Here is an 11,667-nt window from a genome sequence, read left to right as displayed (position 1 = left end):
TAGACATGTGGGGGCGTGTTAGAACAAGCCGTTTTAGGTAGGTGTGGCTAACTCTTTCAAATACAACTATTTGAAATCTGGAATCTTAATTTAACAAATAAAATAAAGCATCTGTAAAAAGAAACAAACCAGCTCTCAATTTGTTTTTAATAAAACTGCAAAACAGTCATCAGATTTACAGTACAATCTCAATTACTGAGACAATACACAGATTGCATAAAAAAACCCAACATTTTAGAGCAAGCCTCCAAACTTTTGTGCAGCCATATGCAAAATTGCTCAAAACACACTTATTAACAAAACGATAGCTGGCTGAGACTGTGATTAAAAAAAAAACAAACATTCCTTTTATTGTAGCCTGACCTTTTTTCCCACACAATTTTTTTGCCCCTTTGTTTCAGAAGTATGATCTGAAAAGATGTCTAAAACATGTAGTGATGTACAATAAAGACAGGCAGCATTATTATGAAACAAACAAATCAAGATTTAATCGTGAATTTCCAATTGTACGAATGCCAAATACTAAATCAAATAAACTGCTTAAATAAAAATTAATTGCAATTTTTTTTTTATCATGTTACGTTGATGCCATATCCAAACTTCATCTGCAGAAATGATGTCATAATGTAAATCAAAGAAGATTCACAGAAAATAAATTGAAATGCAGAGGAGCTGCGGTAATCGTAAACATCTTAAAAATCTAAATAGTAATGCCAAATGAACAGCATAAATTAAGAATGATGCACGGTGCACTGGAAGCGATTAGCTTGCCGCTATTCTTCACTAAAGCATAAAACTCGCATTTCATTTTATGAAGCTAATTTACCATTAAAACTGGAGACATAAAAGGAGAAAGCCCTATTGCACTCTGCTCTGCCATGATTACAAATATGTAATAATAGCAACAACATTAAAACAAAGAATCGGTTAAGTATATGCACATCTGGTCCTGGAATGATGGCTTGAGGGGTGTGGGAATACTTGTTGGTGTGTGTGTTACAGACGGTGGATATCAAACACCCAGTTTGTTGGCCTGCGTCAGCACCACCTTCAGGATGGGCATGAAGGCAGACGTCTCGCTGAAGTTGCTGCTGCTCACGATGTGTGTGTGGATGTTGAGTCCGTCGGTGTAGCAGCGGCACTCGATGCTGCGGGCCATATTGTGCAGACCACCGACAATAGCTGGAGACAGCTGGAGAGAAGAGATTGTCTCGCACTCAAAACATTGCTAAATATAATATTTAAACACCAGTAGTATTTTAAAGCTTGTGGTTAGGGGTGGGTGATATGGCAAAAATATCATCACGATTAACAATTTTATCACGATTCTTTGTCATGTTGGTTTTACTATTTTGCAAGTTGTCTGAGCATTAAGGGCTTTTCACACTGAAAGCGAAAATTCGGAATCGAAACAATAGATCGCTATGGGGCTATTCACACCAGGCGCGATCATTCGCGGGGCGAAAAAGCGAGGATTTTTTTTTCGTCCTGTGTGTCGTTTTTTTCCCCGTCGCTCCACGATGAAACGGGGCGTCCAATCAGATTTGAGCTTAGATCACGTGCCCACAGCAGCTGCTGTTGCACAAAAGGCGTGAGTGTTATGAGTCTTTACTCTCTAGATCTTCCGTGTTTAAAAAAAACGAGTCAAACATTTTTCTACACATGAAACATGAAAGCAAATAGACATATGATTATGTATGTGTTTTGTATGCAGCTCATGGTAATTTTATAACAATGAAGGATGTTTATGACAATAAGCAGTGTGGCGTTATTAAACATAGCCTACAAAGAGTGCATGTCTGCCTATTATAGAATCAAAATCAACTATAGATCACAATCGGAAGTTATTACAAGCACTCGATGATGGTTTATAGTGGGTTTTAAGCAAAAACATTAATAATCACATAAATGTTCAAATGTGGCTCGATGCTAATTGTACTTGTATTTATGTTTTCTTGTAAGCATTATAGATGGTTTGTGTTTCTGGCGTAGAACCAAACTTAACTTAGCTATATTTAATGCTGTATATTGAGCAGTGGACAATGTTAAATCCATATATTAAATACATATCGGAGTAAAAATGCATTGCTGGTCGGCACCTCCTATAGCGTGCAGGCGTGAATTAGCAGAAGCCAATCAATCGTTTCGTGCTCGGTGTGAAAGCAACGTTCGTCGGCGATTCGCCTCGCTTTTTCGCATCGCGCTCAGTGTGAAACGGCCTTTACAGCCAAACTAATTTCCCTATTATAAAGACAAAGCCTTTCATGGTAACAAAATATAAAAAAAGAATGGCGGATATTTAGGCCAAAGTGGGCGAAGATAAAAATCTTTGTTATTATTTTATCTATGTTATTAAAAAATAAGAACAAAGATACACATTACAAATACACATAATATACAAATAAAACAAACACAAACAGTGTTTTATTTTCAGGTACAATAGGTGATGTATTTAGCAGGAGCATTCAAGCAATTTAATGAACAAACATAAAAATAAAACACTATATAGATTGATTGCTATTAAAGCAACTGTATTAATTTTTTCAGTCAACAGTAGTGAGTGATTTTACTCTTTGTGTTTTGTTGTTTTAACATTAAAGAATAAAAATTCTGTCAATTCTGTCATAGTGTTTTATTTTTATACCATCATTTACTCACTCAAAATTAGTTTTAAACCCGAGTTTCTATCTTCTGCTGAACACAAAAGAAGATATTTTGAAGAACGTGGAAAACCAAGCAGTTGCTGGTCCACAGAGACTTTCATGGTATTTTTTTCCTACTATCAAATTCAATGTGGACCAGCAACTGTTTGGTTACCCACGTTCTTCAAAATATCTTATTTTGTGTTCAGCACAAGAAAGAAATTAATACAGGTTTGGGACAACGTGAGTAAATAATGACAGAAATTAAATTTGGCAGTGGCTATTTACACTAAGTGCAAATAGCTATTGATTCTATTTACACCATGTTAAAATAGCAAGATTTTCTGCTATTTATACTACTTATTGCAAATAGTGGCAATTATCTGCACCTCAGTATTATAGTACATTATAAAACAGTACGTAATAATAATGTATTGAGTGTAAATTATAATTTTAATTCAAATTATTAAATGGATGCCACCTTATTGGGACAATAAAGCCCTCCCTACACCAACCCTAACCAATACTTTTTTTTTAAAAACTTTGATTATTTCCTTCATTTTTATTGAAAATAAATGCCTTTCCGATGCGATATGAGATTTGAAAAGGGAGAAAAAAAGTTCGGCAAAAGGCGTTCGAACTCGGGTCGATCGCGTCAAAAAGCACACGCCTTACCATTTACGCCACTGAGACTGATGTTTCAGGAGCGTCTTTTTTCAGTGTTGACTATCCCAATCACACGTTGGTGGGCCGCGTTAGTGTAAATAGCCTCTGCCAACAAGGCGGGCTATTTGCACTTAGGCTACGTTTACGCGACAATGATGTAGTCAAAAACTGAAAAGTTTTTCCCTTGCTTTTTAAAAAATGTCACGTATACACAACGTTTTCAAAACGATTTGCATTTACACACATCCGCGAAAACGTCCAAAAACGCTGTATTATGTATGCAAGGCCAGTAGTTGGCGCTGTCACCTTGTTAGTAAACAGCACCTGTAGGGAAGTGACGATTATAATGTATGTTGTATATGCATCTCCGCTGTTGGTTGTAATATTGGTGAAGTAAAGCCACACTTTGCTGAAGAAGCGTTAGCAACAGTGGCAAGCGTTAGCAACAAAAGTACCATGTACTCCGCCATTGTTGTGTATGTTTGTTCGCGCTTGCCTTTAAAATCGACACGTACTGCGCATGTCTATATACCTAACACGTACTACGCATGACGTCACCGTTTTCAAAGATTCCCGTTTTGGGTGTTTACACGGAAACGACAACGGTGGCATTTTCAAAAACTTGTACTTTAGAACTAGTTTTCAAAAATATGCGTCTTCAGTCCCCAAAACTCAGTCGTCGTGTAAACTAACAGGCAAAACGCATAAAAAGTTTCCCGTTTTTGGCTGAAAATGTTGTTGTGTAAACGGCCCCTTAGTGTGAATAGACATTCCGATAAAATTTTAGGGTGAACCATCCCTTTAATAACAGTCGGCTGCATGTTTAATACGGTCCCTTTAAGAGCTGCACGCATCCGTTTTTCTCTCAACTGTTTATTTTCATTTTAGACATAACCAACTGAGTCTATATTTAAAACTTGTGTGTTTTGACAATATTAGCGCAAAAGATAACTCGGTTCAGTAATCAGGCGCTGTTTGACAGGGTTTTTAGTGCGCGCGCTTCAGGCATACGCGCTCAGAAAAAGCGCACATCAGAACAGCGCGCAAATGAAACGTTTAACCGGCAAGACTTTAAAGCACATGCAAATAATGTAGAGTGCTGGCAAGAGACGACGAAGACGAAAAATGAATCAAACATCGCTTCACTTTGGTATGCTCCAACATCAGCATTACTATTATCATACATAGAGAGAGAAACATATCTAACAAAATAAATAACAAAAGATTATAAAATATATGGGAACTAGGGGTGGAACGGTTCAACTTTTTCACGGTTCGGTTTGTATCACGGTTTTAGAGTCACGGTTTCGGTACGGTTCGGTATGTGCTATGTTTAGGGAAAAAACTATATTGTCAAATAAAAATAAAGAAAATAAGAACAAATAATCTAACTACAAGTATCAGCACTAATAAATAAACAGTGAAAAAAGATACAAATAAAATAAACAGTGCTTTTCAGGTTTTTTAGATAGGTCTAACATAGTTTTTAGGTACAGAAATTGAATAAATCAAATGTAAAATAACATTGCATATTTGACTGTATAAATGAAAGATTATTCCTTATTAAAGTTACAAAAGTTATTAAATCAAGAGCAGTGAGAGATTTCCGTGTTGTTGCTGTTTGATTAACATTAAGAAAGTGCTGTCACTTTAAGAGAATGCACTGATCCAGTGCACTGATACTGTACGTTCAGCCGACTATGTCTGCTAGGATACTCACCAAGACGGGCATTTTGACATAATTTTTGTGTGAATTTGTCCATTCAAACACAATACTTCACAGAGAGCTTAATATTTGAGCGCGTTCTGAGACGCGGGTTCACGCGCTTCGGATGAGCGACCACAATAATCTAACTACAAGTAACAGCACAAATAAATAAACAGTGGGAAAAGATACAAATAAAATAAACAGTGTTTTTCTGTTTTTTTTAGGTAGGTCTAACATTAGTTTTTAGGTACAGAAATTTAATAAAGTAATGAAATGTAAAACAGCATTGCATATTTGACTGTATAAATTAAAGATTAATCCTTATTAAAGTTACAAAAGTTATTAAATCAAGAGCAGTGAGAGATTTCCGTGTTGTTGCTGTTTGATTAACATTAAGAAAGTGCTGTCACTTTAAGAGAATGCACTGATCCAGTGCACTGATACAGTACGTTCAGCCGGCTATGTCTGCTAGGATACTCACCAAGACGGGCATTTTGACATAATTTGTGTGTGAATTTGTCCATTTAAACAATACTTCACAGACAGCTTAATATTTGTGCGCTTTCTGAGACGCGGGTTCACGCGCACACAGATCTTCTCACTGCGCATGCCGAACCCTGTGTGGAGAACGGTACGGTTCGATTTTTTACCGAGAACCGTTGCACCCCTAATGTGAATGTATGTGGCATTGTACAGTATATTGAGATGGAGGCGTCAGAACTGTAACTGATAGAATGAGTGCTGTAGCACGATACTACGATATTTCTTCAAAAGCAGATCGTCGAGACATTTTTATCGTCCACGATCAAAAATCGTCATATCGCACTCCCCTACTTGTGGTATTACCACTAGATTACATGAAAGTGAGTGTTCATTCACAGTAAATACTCACGGTTTGCTCTCTCAGCTTGTCATAGAGATACTCGAGCCTCTTATGAGCATCATCCAACTTCCTCTTGGTTTGCTGTTAGGATGAAGGGGGAAAACTTGTTTACTTGGAATTTTGCTAAATATATGTACTTTATTAAATTTTTTTTAAACATTTAACTTTACCTGATATTGTAATTAATGTATGCTTGAATAATTTTGTCATGATAATAAGTTTTTAATAGTCAATATTTAAATGTTTATATTTCAACAATGAATTGGAGTAGAAATATTATATCATTAAGAAGCTGATTATTATATCTTAAAATAAATAGCTAATGTAATAATTCATTACATTAAAAATCAAAAAATGATCAATTAAAAACAACAACAACAACACACATATATATCTGATATTTGAAACACTGGTGTGTTTTTGTTGGTGTTTTTAATAAACAGTATTCTCACTAAAGATTCTAAATACAGAGTTGTAGAATTTATTTTGTAAAACCAGGTATCACATCATTATAATATTCAAGGATAAAGCCCCGTTCACACCAAGAACGGTAATTATAAAGATAACGATATTAGTGTCCACACCAGCGAACGATATCGTCTGTTTATTCTAAGCGCACGCTACTCTGCTGCTTTAAATTCTCCAGCTCGTTAAAGCAGGATTGATTCTGATTGGGTGTCAATGTTTTTATCGTTCATCAGCTGGAAAAAAATCGTTCTGAAAGTGACTCCAATGATATCGTTTCTCTGTGCCTTTATCGTTACAGCTGTGGTGTGGACTCTTTAATATTGAGAACGATTTTTAGAACTATATCTTTATCGTTATCTTTATAGTTATCGTCCTTGGTGTGAACGGGCCTTAACTCATTAGCACTTCTGAAGCCTGGCATTAATTTACTGTTTGAAGCAAGTAAAGTCAATGCTATCTGCTTCCAATACCCAATAATGATTTCTGACATGCACATCTGTTTTTTGTTTTTTTGTAACTTTGGAAGACCAAGAAATCATGAAACAAGCGATTGCTCTTAATAGTGTCACTTCACTGTAAACAAACCGGGTCTGAAGCAGCAGCCAAGCATTTCTGGTTCAGTCCCTCAAAAGTGGTCTTCAGAACCATGTGCTCCTCAGGGATTGGCTTCTTAGTGATCTTCTCAGTCGGTATGGACTGAAGTGGATGAGAATAGAGTATAATATGGGTAAAACACCAAGTGTACGACCACGAATACACTTCCGACAAACATTTACAGGTTAGCACTATAGGTTTATTGTACATAAACGAATACCTTTATGACATCTCCAATTGGCGCTCCAGGCGCACCCTCCATGTTGCCCCGAGGCATGCTGAGGTTTCTGCCCGGGGGTCCCAGTGGCTGCTGCTGGATGGGGCTGAAGGTGGCTGGGCCCACAGGCTGATCTGGACCCTGTTGTTGCGGCTGAAGGGTCTGCATGGTTTGGGCAGCAGGGACCTGAGGGTCTCCTAGAGGGGCCATGATGGGTGCTGTAATGGGGGCTGGTGGAGTGAAGTTTTCTGGCATCTAGAGACCAAAAGCACAAGATGTTTTTCTGAAAGTCCAATCCACGTAGGTTATGAGCAAGCAGACGATCGTCAAACTCACCTTCTTCTTTTTGGGAGCTCTGTTGAGTGCAGGAGGATCGTTCCAGCCGTTCTGAGGTCCTGCAGAGGAACAGGAGAGATCATTTCATTTTGGATTTCAATTGGCGGCAATGCATGGTCCAGTTTAACTCTCAGAATGGAGAGGATAGAGTTGTTAATGAATATTATATCATGCTGATTGGAAGTAGGTTCTTAATCACAACTATTGCAGGACTCAACAGTTAAAGATTTGTTCTGCATGCACCATTGAACGCAAGAAAACAATCAATTATATTGGACAACTAACAAAATACGCCATTTTAAAATTTAAGGCATAAGTTATTTACAGCCACAGTGACGTTTACCAAACTTACCGTGCAAATGCAGAGCAAAATGACTGCTTATGTCCTTGTATCTATTTACAGCCAATACTTGATTATAATATCATGATCATAAATGAGTGATTAATTCATTTTAGAATTACTTGAGAAAAACAAAATCACTGTGAAAAATTCTAGTGAATCTTGCAATTATTTATTAATAATCCAAGACGGACAATTACGGTCCTCCATGCTAGATTGTTATAACTCTCTTTATAAATTCACCTTCCAAAGACCAGGCTGAGTCTTGATTTAATCCTCCTGCAAATACATAAGGTAGCTGACGCATGACGTGTCCAACAACGTTTTTAATGCAACAGAGATTTTAGATTAAAACTGAAATAAACGTATGTAACTCATGTAATAAACATGTAATAAACAAGTAATAAACAGCACCAGTTCACCACTGGTAATAATTTTTAACTGTGAGTGTACAACTCGACTGAACACCACTTTTAATCACCTTTTTGTCTTTATTAGTTCAAAAATAGCCCCGCAAACAGCCAATCAGATTTGTTTAAATGAGTCTGCAAGCTTACCTGTAACAACTGTGTTAAAGCTATAATGAACAAGAACTACTATCTATAATATATATAAAGTCTAAAATATTTAGGATTTTTAATGTTTTTTAAAGAAGCCTTTTCAAACTCACCAAGGCTATATTTATTTGATCAAAAAACCTATAATATTGTGAAATATCATTACAGTTTATATTAACTGTTTTCTATGTGAATGTATGTTCAAATGTAATTTATTTCTGTGATCAAAGTTGTATTTTCAGCATCATTACTCCAGTCTTCAGTGTCACAAGATCTTCAGAAATCATTCTAATATGCTGATTTGCTGCTCAAGAAACATTTCAGATTATTATCCATGTTGAAAAGTCCCAATATTTTTGTGAAAACTGTCATACATTACCATTGAAAAGCTTGAAGTGAGTTTTAATAACAACAAAAACAATTGTATATTTAAAAACTGCATGTTGTGTTCACTTGTGTTATCTTTTACTAATATTTAAATTTGTTTGATGATCGGAAACATTAAAAGTGTGACAAACATGAAAAAAATAAGAAATCAGGAAGGGGGCCAACACTTTTTCACACCAGTGTGTATATATATATATATATATATATATGTACATTCTGTTAGATGTTAGATTGATGCAAATAACTGATCAAAAGTGACAGAATTCTTTGAAATATTATGTCTCTATTTCCAATAGATGTTTTTAAGATTCAAAATAAGAACTATTATTAAGTGAGCAGCAACGGAGCAGCAAATCATCATATTAGACTGATTTCTGAAGATCATGTGACACTGAAGACTGGAGTAATGATGCTGAAAATACAGCTTTGATCACAGAATATATTCACATAGAAAACAGTTATTTTAAATTGTAGTAACATTTCACAAAATTACTGTTTTTACTGTTTTTTGTTTGGAGAGCAGAAAAGGCTTTTGACTGCAATATATATGAAACACCTGATGATTCTCATCAGTCACTGCTTGTATGTGTTAGATCTGGTGCTGAGTGCAGACCTGCTCTCTGGGAGGCTGGAAACAGTGCGGGTTCAGTCTGAATACCTGGAGCTCTGGCGACCGGAGGAGGAAGATAAGCCGTGGGCGACCCTGGCCCACCGTGCTGGAAAGACACGCCAGAAGAGAGAGGAGGAGGAGAGAAAGGCTGGCCCTGAGGAGAACCAGAAATCACAGGAGGAGCTGCTGGCTGAGAGGAGGCAGGGTGCATGAACTGTGGAGGATAGACAGCAGCGGCAGAGGAGGAGGAGGAGGGTGGAGGAGGAAGAGGAGAAGCTGTAGAAGAAGAGTACTGAAGAGGCTGATAGATGCCAGGAGTCCCGGCGGCAGGCATGAACTGCTGAGCAGGAGGATAGTCTGAAGATCATGAGGAGAGGAGACAACAGGCAGTTAGTCATTCAGAGTCATTTCACAGTTTAGCCGCAGTTAGGAGCGTGCAAACATTAATAAACAGCTCTAGTGAAATGATATGTACTGTTAACATACATCTGAGTACATACTGAGCAAAAAGTTCATGCAAAGATTTTACAGCAGCCAGCATCCGTACAAAACACCATGCATTGCTTAAGTTTACACTTGTTGGTGAACTCATTTCTGCACCAAAATTAACCATGGTTTTACTACAAATAAAACAACAACAACAACAACATTAAACTATGGTGACCACAAATTAACCATGGTTTTGCTACACTAACTATAGTTTGACCATGTAATTCTGGTTATACAAATGGTAATCAATAAGCCTAAAACCATGGTTACTACACTTTTACTATAATAAAACCATGGTTCATTTTCGTAAGGGGAAACCAGATTTTTAGTGAGTGTCACTTGCCTGTGCAAATCTAGCTGTTGTGGTTTATTATGAGGTGTTTTTAATGGATTTCCGTGTATTTCCAAGGTTGATCTCGGCAGATGCTTACTGAGCAAGTCAAAACAATCCACCACAAACCAGTATTGCAATTTTTTAAAGTAAAACTAAAACTATTTAAAAAAAACGTTTTTTTTTTTGGCAATCAAAAAGCATAATTATAAAACGGAGAGTTCCGGTCCTTGATTCTGATTGGTTGAGCCGCGTTCGAAGCTGTTGTATATTACTCTACAAACATACACCTTTGTTTGCGTGTTGCTCGGCAACCACTTTGTTGCAAACCACAACCATTTCTGAGGAACTACATTGTTTGGCGGAAGAATAATGTTTTTATTAAAATCATAAAATTTTATTTGCTTTGTTTTATTTTGTGAAACCTTACTATGTATATGGAATAACCGTTTTATAAAAGCAATAAGCCCCGTGAAGCCGTGGTTTACAGTGAATTTATAACAGCTAAGGGGGTTTTAGGCACGACGCTCCGCCCATTAGCTGTTACAAATTCACTGTAATCCACGGCTTCACGAGGCTTACTGCTTTTATAAAGTATTAAATGAAAGCTTGAAATGACAGGAAACTGATGCAGGTTGGTTACATGACAAAGACAACATGGCAGATATAGTATGTCCAGATTACATTCATACTATTTAGATTGTACTTTTTTTACTTGGTGCAAAGTAATTACTCGATAAAAAGTACCACCTGCGATTTTGAACACAGCCAACAAGTCAGTGGTCGGCCATCGGCCAATATCAGGCCATCGTTAAGTGAATTGGCTTAGTTTTTGTGTTGTTTTGCTCTGTGGGCACTTGAATTGGCAAACTGTTGAAAATTTGAATTGATTAAATAGCCAGCTGTCTAGAAAGAGTTAATCTAACGGCGCTCGTCAACGTCAAAATGTTTGACATGACCAATTCACAAAGAGTTTTACAGGTGAAAGTGTGTGAGGTAAGAAGTAGCTAAACGTAAACTGATAGGTGAAAGCTTTTTAATGTGTCACCTTTAAGCTAGGCTTGCCATGATAGACGGTGCTGATGGTGATACCGGTGTTAAGCCGAAACACCGGTTACGTCACTTGCCCACCGACGTTTTGATTTTTTATAGTAATAAAAATAATTTAGTTCAGTAAAAGAACAGACACTACAATTAAAAACTGAACGCGGCTGCTCAATGCAGCCGAACGACAGTTGCATCACAGATCAGATTTAATTTCTCCAGTGAGGAGAGTGAGTCGAGCTGACTGACAAGAAGAGTGAGGTGAGACAGACAAGACGATCGCGGATGATTTAGTTTCGAAACTAGATGCAAAAGCACCTGTTTAGCAATAGTTTGGATTTTGAAAAGCCTGTTGACTTTTGCCGTTTATCTAATTTGGGAAGTTTTTTTAAACA

At 37.0% G+C, this 11,667-nt stretch overlaps 1 protein-coding gene across 6 annotated transcripts in view; it reads right to left on the bottom strand.

Annotated features, from left to right (window-relative positions):
- Positions 1 to 332: 332 nt before the first annotated feature.
- sec31a (SEC31 homolog A, COPII coat complex component) overlaps positions 333 to 11,667 on the bottom strand; it is a 34,129-nt gene continuing 22,794 nt past the window's right edge. For 2 of the 6 annotated variants that reach the window (XM_016522123.1, XM_016522128.1), the window contains 7 exons: positions 9,412 to 9,765; positions 8,098 to 8,133; positions 7,515 to 7,573; positions 7,182 to 7,433; positions 6,953 to 7,063; positions 5,909 to 5,980; positions 333 to 1,192 (listed from right to left, as the gene is read on the bottom strand). In XM_016522123.1, coding sequence (XP_016377609.1) covers positions 1,013 to 1,192; positions 5,909 to 5,980; positions 6,953 to 7,063; positions 7,182 to 7,433; positions 7,515 to 7,573; positions 8,098 to 8,133; positions 9,412 to 9,765 — 1,064 coding nt within the window. In that variant the 3' untranslated portion in view covers positions 333 to 1,012. The remainder of the gene's footprint in view (positions 1,193 to 5,908; positions 5,981 to 6,952; positions 7,064 to 7,181; positions 7,434 to 7,514; positions 7,574 to 8,097; positions 8,134 to 9,411; positions 9,766 to 11,667) is intronic. The other 4 variants (XM_016522125.1, XM_016522124.1, XM_016522126.1 and 1 more) reach the window with 4 other exon arrangements.

Source organism: Sinocyclocheilus rhinocerous, unplaced genomic scaffold (assembly GCF_001515625.1).
Source record: "Sinocyclocheilus rhinocerous isolate Xijiao unplaced genomic scaffold, SAMN03320098_v1.1 scaffold178, whole genome shotgun sequence".
In the NCBI taxonomy this organism is placed as follows: Eukaryota; Metazoa; Chordata; class Actinopteri; order Cypriniformes; family Cyprinidae; genus Sinocyclocheilus; species Sinocyclocheilus rhinocerous.
This window is presented reverse-complemented; position numbering and strand designations above follow the sequence as displayed.